The sequence below is a fragment of the Equus przewalskii genome, chromosome 3, assembly GCF_037783145.1.
Source record: "Equus przewalskii isolate Varuska chromosome 3, EquPr2, whole genome shotgun sequence".
Taxonomy (NCBI): Eukaryota; Metazoa; Chordata; class Mammalia; order Perissodactyla; family Equidae; genus Equus; species Equus przewalskii.
The window spans coordinates 85,687,656-85,699,681 of NC_091833.1; the positions used below are offsets into that span (position 1 = coordinate 85,687,656).

General features: G+C 40.7%; 1 protein-coding gene across 1 annotated transcript in view; it reads right to left on the reverse strand.

Annotated features, from left to right (window-relative positions):
- The window catches only part of SLC30A9 (solute carrier family 30 member 9), a 102,218-nt gene that overhangs the window by 82,377 nt on the left and 7,815 nt on the right, over nt 1–12,026 (reverse strand). Inside the window, exon 2 of the mRNA XM_070615038.1 lies at nt 804–971. Coding sequence (XP_070471139.1) covers nt 804–971 — 168 coding nt within the window. The remainder of the gene's footprint in view (nt 1–803; nt 972–12,026) is intronic.

The window sequence follows — 12,026 nt, forward strand, 5'->3', positions numbered from 1 at the left end:
AATCCAATTAGGAGGGAAAAAAGTTAAAGGATGGGAAAAATCATATCAGGCAAATACTAATGAAATCTGGTGGAGATGCCACTAAAAAAAGTCGTTACATAACAATAAATGGTGTAATTTTTCAGTGTTATGTAACAATTCTAAATGTGTATGCATCTAGTAACACAGCCTCAAAAACATATAAAACAAAATTTTAGGGAGAGCTATAAGGAAAGACTGTCAAATCTACCATCACAGCTATCATGGTTTGAATGCCTACTTTAGAAAAGAAGTGAGGTTCAAAACTAATGAGCAAAATAGCTAACTGATAGTTAAAAAATGAATGACAGAATAAACACAAAGTAGAAAGGAGGATATAATTAAGGTAGGAGTAGTAATTAATGAAATAGGAAACACATATTAAAAGATTCAAGGCAAAGACAAATTATTACTTGGAAAAAAATAAAATGGACAAAGTTCTGGCAAGATTAATCAAGAAAATAAGACAAACACCATTAAGAATGAAACAAAAGGAAATAACTACGTATGCTACTAAGGCTATACCGAGTATCATGAACTTTATGCCAATAAATCAAAAATTTAGTTTAAATGGATAAATTCCTAGAAAAAATAGAACTTACGAAAACAGCACCAAAAAGAAAGAAAAATTAAAAGAAATTAAATTAGCAGTTTAATAGCTCCCCACAAAGAAAATACTAGTCCAGATAGTTTTACAGGTAAGTTCTATCAAACATTAAAGGAACAAATCTCATACAAACTATTCCAGTATACAGAAAAAATTATTTTAAAAGATCTATACATACCTGTTTCATCAAATGATGGTACTTTTTCCACTCTGACAGTTTGTGACCCCTGTCCTTCTTTCTGAACATTTGCAGAGTACCACTTTACTTGATTCAGTGTACAAATGCATGGATGGCTATAGGGAACCATATTTGAAAAGCTTCCAAATGTCACTAAATTCTGCCATTCTACAATAAAAAAATTTTTTTTTAATTTCAACCTCACAATAAGAATTTTTCTACCCAATAAAACATACCTACTATAATTAGAAAGAGAATAAAGTTGCAGAATAAAAATAACAGTAAAACCTTCATTCTGTTAGATACTCGAATGCACAATGCCAAGCCATCCTCTCCATGGAGGTGTTTCACTGACCCCCTAAGTGTACAGAGACTACACTTCGTCAGGAAAAAATAAGGATAGTCTTCCTATTCTCTAATTTGTAAATTTATTTGTATGGACACTTTTTAAATACATAAAATCAAATAAAACATTCACATTATTCAGCCATTCTGAAAGGTCTCTGTCATGTAATAGATACTTTTTATTTTGTATGCTGGTTCCATGCTAAAAAAATGTTGGCATAACATCTAATAGAGAACTCTGAGAGAGGGGAGGTCAGGAGGGCTTCCTACCCAAAATCACCACGTGTCCTCCTTCCAATGGCTAGAGATTTAGTCTTCTTTCATTTCACAAGTAATAAGTTAATTACATTAATCAGCCTTTCGTACTATCATGGATTTTTTAAAATAAGATAATCAGATCAACATTTGGTGAGATTCCTCAGTATATGGGAATTCTAATTGAAGGAAGAATAGAAGACTAATTACGAAGCACTTCAGCTGCTGCATCTGGACTGACTGTAGGCTTTGGAGGGCTGAAACACAGAGGAAAAATATATTCCACACTTGCAACAGAGTGCTAGAAGAGTAAATCTGTCTGACTCTACTCTCATGTGACCCTCTTTCTGTTTTATTTTTTACTATAAGTACTTAGAACTCAAAAACCCTGTCTAGATATAATTTATGTATTTTCTAAAGTTTTAGGTAAAATAATGAAATTACATCATCAGAGAAAGCCAAGTTTTTCCAAGAGTGGAGGGTTAAGCATTTACGAGTTGAAACTTTTCTAGCTGCTTATAATAATCTTCCAAAGCTGTTAATTCATGTATGTGTATGTGCAGGTATATGCCTTCTGAAATCAAATAAATAAACCTTTTTTTAATGGCTCAGAGAATTCATCAGGATAAAAACATAAGTTATTGTGAATGTTGAAGATAATTTGAAAAGTATGAGGGACATAAAGCAGCATAAGTAATCACTCAAGTTTCAGGCTTGTTCTCTTGAAAAACTTCCTGAAGTCTACTTATTCTTTCATTTATTTGGCAAATAATTGTTGAAGGCCTAGCATGTGTTTTTTAGTCATTTGTCTCTATTTCTTAAAAGCTGAGTAAAGCAAATATAACAATGCATCTTCTTGCACATTAAAACATGTAGCCTACTAGTAAAAATTCATTAGAAAAGCAAAAGCTAAAGCAAATTCTCGTAAGACACCCACTCTCCAGGAAAGCCTGTTCTTCACCACGGCCGCTGGTGTTCTGACTTGTTGGCCCTATTCAAAATATCTTTTGTGATTATTACCTAACAAAGCAATATGCCACCAACACTTTTTTTTTTCCTCCCACTGATAAAATGCTTTTACAGAGATTATGCTAAGGTGTTTAAAGAGGGATTACTCCACAGTCTAAAAATCCTTTCTCAGAAGATGACAGTATTTCCCTGACTTGATCCTGGAGTTTTTTCAAGGTCCTTCTTAGTTTTTAAAACATTTTATTACAGAAAATTTCAAACATATGCAAAGGTAGAAAAAACAGTCCAATAAATGTCCATGTACTCATTGCCCACCATCAACAGTTATCAACTTATGGTCAGTCTTGTCTCATCTCTACTTGCACCAGTATCTCCTTATCTCCATAGTAATTTGATGCAAATCTCAGACATGAAATAATTTCATTCATAAATATTTCCATATGTAGTCTGAGATAAGAACTTGTTAAAATACAGAGACACCACCATTACAAGTAAAAAAAAGAAAGAATTCCTTATCCTTATTATCAAATATCCTCAATTTTCAATTTCCAATTGTTACAAGCATCAGAATTTTTTTGTGTGAACAGATCCTAATAAGGTCCACATATTGTGACTGAAATGTCTTTTGAGTCTCTTTTAAGCTACAGGCTGTCTTTTTTTTAGGGCAATTTTTATATTGAAGAAACCAAGTTGTTTGTCCTGAATTTTGTAGTTTTTCAGTCTGAATTTTCTTGACTTAATTTCCATGGTGTTGTTTAACCTGTTCTTCTATAAGTTCTATAAATCAATGGATATAAAGGCTGTATCCAAATTCAGGTTCTTTGTATTAGGACAACACTACTTGTTAAGTGACGATGAGCTCTTTCATCAGGAGCCACATAATATTTGTTTGTGATAGTGTCTGCTTTTGTTCAACGCCTGAACCATTTATTCATTATGATGAGGATTTTTAGGCTGCTTAATTTTAAAACAGTTTATGATGAGGATTTTTAGGCTGGTTACTTTTAAAACTACAGATAAGAAGCAGGCTCCAAGGAGTGGAATTTGTTTGCCCTTTTGATCAGAGACAATTGCAGTTGTAAAGGAAATCTCCATGCCTCCCTCTCTGGAATTTGTTTGCCCCTTGTTGGGAAAACATTTACATTTCTAAGTGAAACATCTACCTGTGAAGATGCTTCCCCCTTGTTGAGAAAACATTTACACTTCTAAGGGAAACATCTATCTGTGGAGATGACTCCCCCTCTGAGCCAGGAGGAAGGGGGGACGGCCTTATCTCTGGAAACTGCCTGGCAACCTCATGTAACTGACCCTCACCCCAAAATCCTCCTTTGTCTTTAGTTGAAGATAATATTTGAGCGGTGACTTCTGCCATTTACTCAATCCGGTTTGATTCTTATCTTAAAGTTATGGGACCGCCAAATGGCCAGACCAAACGGGCACTAATAAAGAGATAACTCACTTACTTATGCCTTAAATTTGGCCCTAACCCTCAGTTCGGGGCAGCAGGAGCAGCAGGAGCTCTGACTGCCCGTGGGTCCTGTCCCCACGCACCAGCTCTGCCTGCCCATGGGTCCTGTCCCCATGCCAGCGGGGGCAGCAGCAGCAGCTCTGCCTGCCCATGGGCTCTGTCCCCATGCCAGCGGGGGCACCAGCAGCAGCAGCAGCAGCAGCAGCAGCAGCAGCAGCAGCAGGAGCAGCAGAAGCTCTGACTGCCCATGGGTCCTGTCCCCATGCTACTCTATCTCTATTCTCTAAATAAAAGAGCACTACTGCCAGATCTTGAGAGTCTAAGAAATCTTTCTTTCGACTCCTCGGCTCACCGATCCCGCATCATTTCTGGTGGCCCGTACGGGGATTGCTTCATCGGCTTGTGAGCTCGAGTTCTGGTAAGTGCCCTTTTCTTCCTTGTGCCTTTCTCTTTTTCAAGGATGGATCTAAATTCACTTCTCCATCGGGAACTTTCTTGGATGGCTGTGTGAATCCACGTTTGCTGCCCATGGCTACTCTATGGGGCAAATTGTGGCATTCAGCTTGAAGAGATTCAGTACCTTAAGCCTCAGGGTGATGGAGAATGAATTAATCCATTCCTTCCTGCTCTTTTTCAAGGATGGATCTAAATTCACTGCTCCACCGGGAACTTTCTCGGACAGCTGTATGAATCCACGTTTGCTGCCCATGGCTACTCTATGGGGCAAATTGTGGCATTCAGCTTGAAGAGATTCAGTACCTTAAGCCTCAGGGTGATGGAGAATGAATTAATCCATTCCTTCCTGACTCTATCTCTAATAGACAAATTTTACGTGGGCGCGGGTCGGCCACTTAAGTCATTAGGACGGCCGCCAATCTCCAAGACTCCCGTGGAAGGTTTCTTTTCCTAAGGCTGGATTGGGATCCCTCCCTCTGGCACCTGACCACGCTCTGAACTGCGAGGAAAGTCCCACTCGGGACTCCAGTTCAAGGGAAGTACCAAACTCTAACCTTTGGTGGAGTATGGGAACCCCTTCTTGGGAGAATGGCTCCAGGATGCAATTGGGTAGAATGTCCCCCAGACTGGCGGAAAATTCCTCACTGTCTGTCTCTTTCTCACTGTCTTTGTCCTTTTCTCTCCTGGGGACCATACGCCAGGCACCTATTACTGTCAGGCAGAATAGGGAAGATGTTCAAGGGATGCCCCATCATCCCTTGCTACAGGAACTCCATTGGGGGGATTTTCAAGGTAATGGCTCCCTTTCTCTGGGACCATACGCCAGGCACCTATTCCTGCCAGGCAGAATAGGGAAGATGTTCAAGGGATGCCCCCATCATCCCTTGCTACAGGAACCCCAATGGGGGGATTTTCAAGGTAATGGCTCCCTTTCTCTGGGACCATACGCCAGGCACCTATTACTGTCAGGCATAATAGGGAAGATGTTCAAGGGATGCCCCCATCATCCCTTGCTACAGGAACTCCATTGGGGGGATTTTCAAGGTAATGGCTCCCTTTCTCTGGGACCATACGCCAGGCACCTATTCCTGCCAGGCAGAATAGGGAAGATGTTCAAGGGATGCCCCCATCATCCCTTGCTACAGGAACCCCAATGGGGGGATTTTCAAGGTAATGGCTCCTTTTCTTTCTCCTTTTCTCTCTGGGACCATACGCCAGGCACCTATTCCTGCCAGGCAGAATAGGGAAGATGTTCAAGGGATGCCCCATCATCCCTTGCTACAGGAACTCCATTGGGGGGATTTTCAAGGTAATGGCTCCCTTTCTCTGGGACCATACGCCAGGCACCTATTACTGTCAGGCAGAATAGGGAAGATGTTCAAGGGATGCCCCCATCATCCCTTGCTACAGGAACCCCAATGGGGGGATTTTCAAGGTAATGGCCCCTTTTCTTTCTCCTTTTCTCTCGGGAACCATTCACCAGGCCTATGCTGTCAGGCAGAATAGGCACCAGGCACCTGTTACTGCCAGGCATAACAGGGAAGGTATACAAGGGATGCAATGCCGGGGGACGCCCCCATCACCCCTTGCTATAGGAACCCCACAGTAGGAACGACGGGTAGGACGCTGCCCTAGGTTCAGGGGGGATTTTTCATGGTAATGGACCCGTTTCTTTCGTCTCTCTTAGAGTTACAATGGCCATTTTCGTCTCTGTTTGAGCTTTGCAACTGGGAAACAAAGAAATCTTTAAAGAGTAAAAGGCTCCACCCCTGGGAGCCCCAACTTTGGGTTTCTGGGCCTGATCACCCCAGCAACCCTAAGTGGGGGTGCCCTCTCTTGACAGTTGACTCATTGAGTATTTTAGTCACCTACTGAGTCGGTTATGAGGGTAGGAGACCTGTGATTTATTCTGTGAACTGTCGTGCTAGCGTAGTGTGCCCCAGTACGGCAACTGTTGTGTGACTCTTATCTTGATAACCCTCTGGAAGAGGCCATGAGGGTGAGGTCTGATCTCTTCTTTTCCTTTCTTTGTCTGTTTTGCTCATCATCTCTTCTGTTGTCACCAAGTCGAGGTTAAGTTCAGGCTAGACCTGAGCAGAACCTTGACCTTCTGTAAAATTGGAAAAATAAGCCCTTTGCCAGGGACTTAACTCTCAACCTTGGCACTGGGAGTGCCTCCAGCCAGTTCCAGGCCTTTGCCTCTTGCTTCCCTGCCTCAACCATGCTGGCTCGGAGACAAAGTGCCCAGGCTGAGCGGGACTTGACTAAATCTTATAACTATGTCAACACCCGCAATCGGCCTCTGCACACCCGCAATCGGCCTCTGCACCCTTTCTCCAGCTGCTGTCAGTCAGACACTGGCTTTACTGCCACAGGGAAGGCCCCTTAGCATCCCCGGAGGCCCACCCTGCGGATGCATTCTAACTCCATCTGGGAGAAAACTTGAGGGGTTTCTCTGTGCTTTTGTGATGCAGCTGGACAGGTAGATCAAACTGGAATGTAATTTGCGTTACGATCCAGTTTCTGGGAAACCAAGAGCAACTGTCTTTAGAAAATCCTTGCAAGACTGGAAATACAGCTCTAGAGGCAGTTCGGACTCCACCTAGTTCCTTTATCACGAAAAGGATTATCATCTCCCCTCTCCAGGAACTACTATCTAAGTCCATCACTAATCCCTAAGACTGAAGGAAAAAAAAAAAAAAGAAAGAAAGAAAGAAAGAGGAGGGGAGAGGCAAAACGGCCATAAGCGTGCCCTTGCAAAAAATCTAGCATCTTGAGTATCTTCTCCACAAATATTGGTAAAAAACAATAGCTGTGCAGTCTCTGTGTATGTGTGTCTATGTGTACGTTGTATGTGTGATATTTTACCTCCGGATGGTATGGCCAAAATTAAGAGCTCTGTTTAATTGACTTAAAGTAAGCGCTTACATAAATTCTAAATGTAGTAGAAATTAATCCAATGTCTTTCAAGTTAACGTGATGTGAATTAACCTTTGGTAAATGAAAGCTTGTTTAAGTTTGTTGGTTTGATTGAAAATAGTCTTCTTGTCAGAGTTGTCGGTATTTGCATATGATGCAGGCATGCAGCCTGGGTTTACTGGTCAAATAAGTTCACGTTGTCTGTTAAATTCGTCAGTAAAATAATAGCTTTAAATGATGACCAGTTTTGTCTAATGTCTCACAACGTTTTCGTAGGCAATCTGAACATAATTGTTGGAAACAAATGGTTTAAATAGATAAAAGTGGGTACAATAACTGTTTTATGGTCTGTATACTTGGGAAAAAACAGCTTTGAAATTCTTTTTGGTAACAATCTTGAGTTTTGCCAAGTCAAGTTAAATGATAAAAATCTGAGTATCTGGGTCGTTTTTGAATTGGATAGAACACTGAAACATTATTGCTAAAACGTATCTAAGTTATTTACTTTCGGCTTCTTATTGTAAAGAGGCTAAAAGCATTTGGGTCTATTAAAAAGCGTGCCTTGTGTTTTATTGTGAAGCGGCGTGTTTCTAGGAATTATGAAGTGTTTAGAATGCTGATATAAAAGATTGCTTACCTTTTCAGTGTTTACTAGGGTCTGTTAAGGGTTAAAAGTTATTAACTTATATAATTAAAGCTACTGGGAATTAATAAGGAAAACAGCTCTGTATTCAAGGAAAGTAAGGTGTAAGTTTTCAGTAAAGAAGGTAGAAAGAATGGAAGTATTTTTGTTTGATGGGTTAAGAATGATAAATTTGTCCTAATGTACTAGAAAGGAAAAAAGAAAGACTTTCGGACAAATTCTGAAGGCAAAAAGAAAGTTGTAGAAGGTTTGTGAAGGAGAAATTCTGAAAGGAGTTTTATGCCTGGTCAAGTAGACTAAGATTAAAGTAAATCCAATTAAGTGAATGAGTTTTAATGTTAAAAATAAGCTGGTACAGGAATTAAAATTTGGTTTTCTCTCAAAGGATAATTTTCTTGAACTTTTGGCTTGCTCTAACTCTACCTAAAAGACAGAAAATCTATGTTTTGTTAAAATAATTTCCTATATTCAGAAAGAAAGTGGTCTCTTCTAAAATTTTTTTTTTGATGGTGTTGTTTGCTCTTGACTGTCTCTGTTGTCACTTTGAATGGATGCCTGAGCATTGTTTAACAGTGAACGTTGTTTCCTATTTGAACAAGCATTTTAAAAACTTTTGATATTTTTGACAAGCTTCTCCCTCAAAAATATTCAAGTCCTGAATGAAGGCTTTCTTTTGACCTGGTAGATGGAAGAAGAATTTCTCTGAGGATTTTCAGAGGGCCCCTGAGACTTCTCGGAGAAATTTGCTCTCTTCCTATAAGGAGGAAAATACTAAATTAATTAGATTTATTTGGTTTATTAAATTACATGGGTAGCATTGTCAAATAAGCAATGATAAACTTTCTTATGTGGTATTACGTGGGTGAATGTTATTAATATACGTGTCTTAACATTATATAGCATTCCTAAAATTCTAATCTGTTCTGGTTATCAGTCATAATTCCAGTTATTATCTTAAAGTGTTATATGTCACAGAAATAGCCAAGTTTCTTTGTCAATTGCCCTTTTGAGTCTTTTGTCCATTTGCAGATAGTTGCTGTTTTACTGTGATGCTTTTTGCTTTTGCAAATATGTTTCATCTCCAGAGAAATTCCTGGAAAGGATTCTGACACAAGGGTTCTAAACTACAGGTTTCTGATAAACTTTCGGAGTGTAAAACTGAATTGGGTAAGAAATTACATAATTCTAACAGAAACCAAGCTCATAGATCTGCTAACAGAAGATTAAGTTCAAGAACTGATTATACAGGACTGTGTGAACTGATGAGAATGATTATAATTTTTTATGACTTCTGTTTGAAATATTGCTGAGTTTTGATGTTTTGTTTTCTTCTCTCATATTTAAGGAAATCTTTTTCTCTTTTCTCTTATGCTAACTATGACTTACAGCGATTTAATGAAGTTATACTATTATGAGTGAAACTGAAACATTTATTTTCTCCCTACCTGATCCCTCCAGAATTTGGAAACTCTTTGTGAGTGAGTGGTTATTTCATGGCAATATTTGCATAAGTTCAATAAGAATCTGGTCCCCTTATAACAGGACACATTGGTTATCTTACCAAGGCTTTGACTGGAATGTCATATTTGAGAGAAACATACAGGCTCAGATATGACAACACAGCTTTTCAGGAACAAAGATTGGACATTCTGGAATACAGCCACTTGGAAACATGGGCCTGGTACCTTGTTTACAGAGATTCTGGCAATCTTACCCGGTAAGTAAGGAAGCTTGCTTATCTGGCGGGTGCAAGGAACCTCAGAATATTTTGGGGGACCTCGAGAAGAGAGGAGTCCACCCAAACCTGTAGGTACTGCAGGCAAAATCTGATGGCAAGTCCTTGGCTTGACTTTTCTGGCCTCGAGAGGCCTGTACAGTTCAATCTGAGATTCCTCATAAAAATTCCAGCAAAGCAGATTTTAAAAGCCTGTATAATCAATTGGTATTCTTGCTGCACCTATGTAAATAATTGGCAGACCAGTTAATCTTAATTTGGCTATCTTTTATAAAAATGAGGGTGATTTTAGAGAGAAAAAATTATGTTTCAGTAGAAGGTATAGTACACATTCATGGATATTAGATTCTAGCTCTTCTCTTCTGCAAGATTCATCTGTTACTAATCATAATGTTTCCTTGTGGCCATCCATCTCTGATACCTGGGAGTTCCCTGGCCACAATCAAACCTTCTCCTTTAATACCACTGCTCAAATACTAACTAGAGTTGCCTTATCACAGGTGGATGATAAACAAAAAGTTCCAAAGATAAAGTCCCCAACTTATCAATACACACAGGATGGACTATATCAAATTTGGGACGAATATATTTGGCTCACTCCTACTAGTGGTCAACTCAGTCAAAAGGCCACTATATGTTGGGAACAAACCAATCACACCTATGACACATGGCCTAATAGCACCCGACCTATGGGAAAAATTCCCCGTTATATGTGTTCTCATATCTTAGTCTTAAGAAATACTGATTGGTTTGGGACTGACTGGGATAGACGGCCAAGCACACGTTGGCTAGCCCCTAATGGCACCCAGTGGCTATGTGGCTCCAACTTATGGCCTTGGCTGCCACCTGGATGGATTGGACGATGCACCCTAGGTTTCGTCTGGATGCAGGGTAGAACTACATTTAGTATATCTCCCCCTGCTAACCTACCCAACTTGCAACAGCGCTGGACCCGCGCTGTCTTCCGCTGGTATGACCATGTTGCCTCAATTTTCCTTCCCCAATTAGGAATCGAAAGCGTCATCTGGCACATGGAAGCTCTAAACAAATTTACTATGAAAGCTTTAAATGATACACAACATAGCCTTTCGCTGCTCGATTTAGAAGTGTCCCAAATGCGTAAGGCAGTCCTCCAAAACCGAATGGCACTGGATGTCTTGACAGCAGCGCAAGGGGGCACTTGTGCCATTATAAAAACTGAATGTTGTGTTTATATTCCTGACTACCATCAAAATATCTCTGGCTTCCTATCTGATATGAGCCACCAAGTTAAGTCCATGTCTGACCCTACCCTATCTCTAAATGATTGGTTGAACTCTTGGTCAGGTCCAAGTTTCTGGACTACTATCAAAACCTTATTCATTGGGTTAATCATCTTGCTTGTATTTTTTATTATAATTTGTTGTCTATTTCGTTGTTTGTCTTCCACATGTCAACAAAGTTTCACCTCCTGGACCACCTCTCATCAAATGATTCTCTCATCGCGAGAGGCTCTGGATGCCCTGTCAGCCTTGGACACCACGGGCGCAGCCTTCCGGTCCGCTGAGCCTCCTACCTGTACCCATGGCCCCATTTAGGGACAGCTCTACGACCTTGTACAGCCGGAAGTAGTTACAGAAGACTGACCATCGTCCATATCCCCAAAAGATTTCGGGGCCAAAATGGGTTCGGGGGGGTTTATGATGAGGATTTTTAGGCTGCTTAATTTTAAAACAGTTTATGATGAGGATTTTTAGGCTGGTTACTTTTAAAACTACAGATAAGAAGCAGGCTCCAAGGAGTGGAATTTGTTTGCCCTTTTGATCAGAGACAATTGCAGTTGTAAAGGAAATCTCCATGCCTCCCTCTCTGGAATTTGTTTGCCCCTTGTTGGGAAAACATTTACATTTCTAAGTGAAACATCTACCTGTGAAGATGCTTCCCCCTTGTTGAGAAAACATTTACACTTCTAAGGGAAACATCTATCTGTGGAGATGACTCCCCCTCTGAGCCAGGAGGAAGGGGGGACGGCCTTATCTCTGGAAACTGCCTGGCAACCTCATGTAACTGACCCTCACCCCAAAATCCTCCTTTGTCTTTAGTTGAAGATAATATTTGAGCGGTGACTTCTGCCATTTACTCAATCCGGTTTGATTCTTATCTTAAAGTTATGGGACCGCCAAATGGCCAGACCAAACGGGCACTAATAAAGAGATAACTCACTTACTTATGCCTTAAATTTGGCCCTAACCCTCAGTTCGGGGCAGCAGGAGCAGCAGGAGCTCTGACTGCCCGTGGGTCCTGTCCCCACGCACCAGCTCTGCCTGCCCATGGGTCCTGTCCCCATGCCAGCGGGGGCAGCAGCAGCAGCTCTGCCTGCCCATGGGCTCTGTCCCCATGCCAGCGGGGGCACCAGCAGCAGCAGCAGCAGCAGCAGCAGCAGCAGCAGCAGCA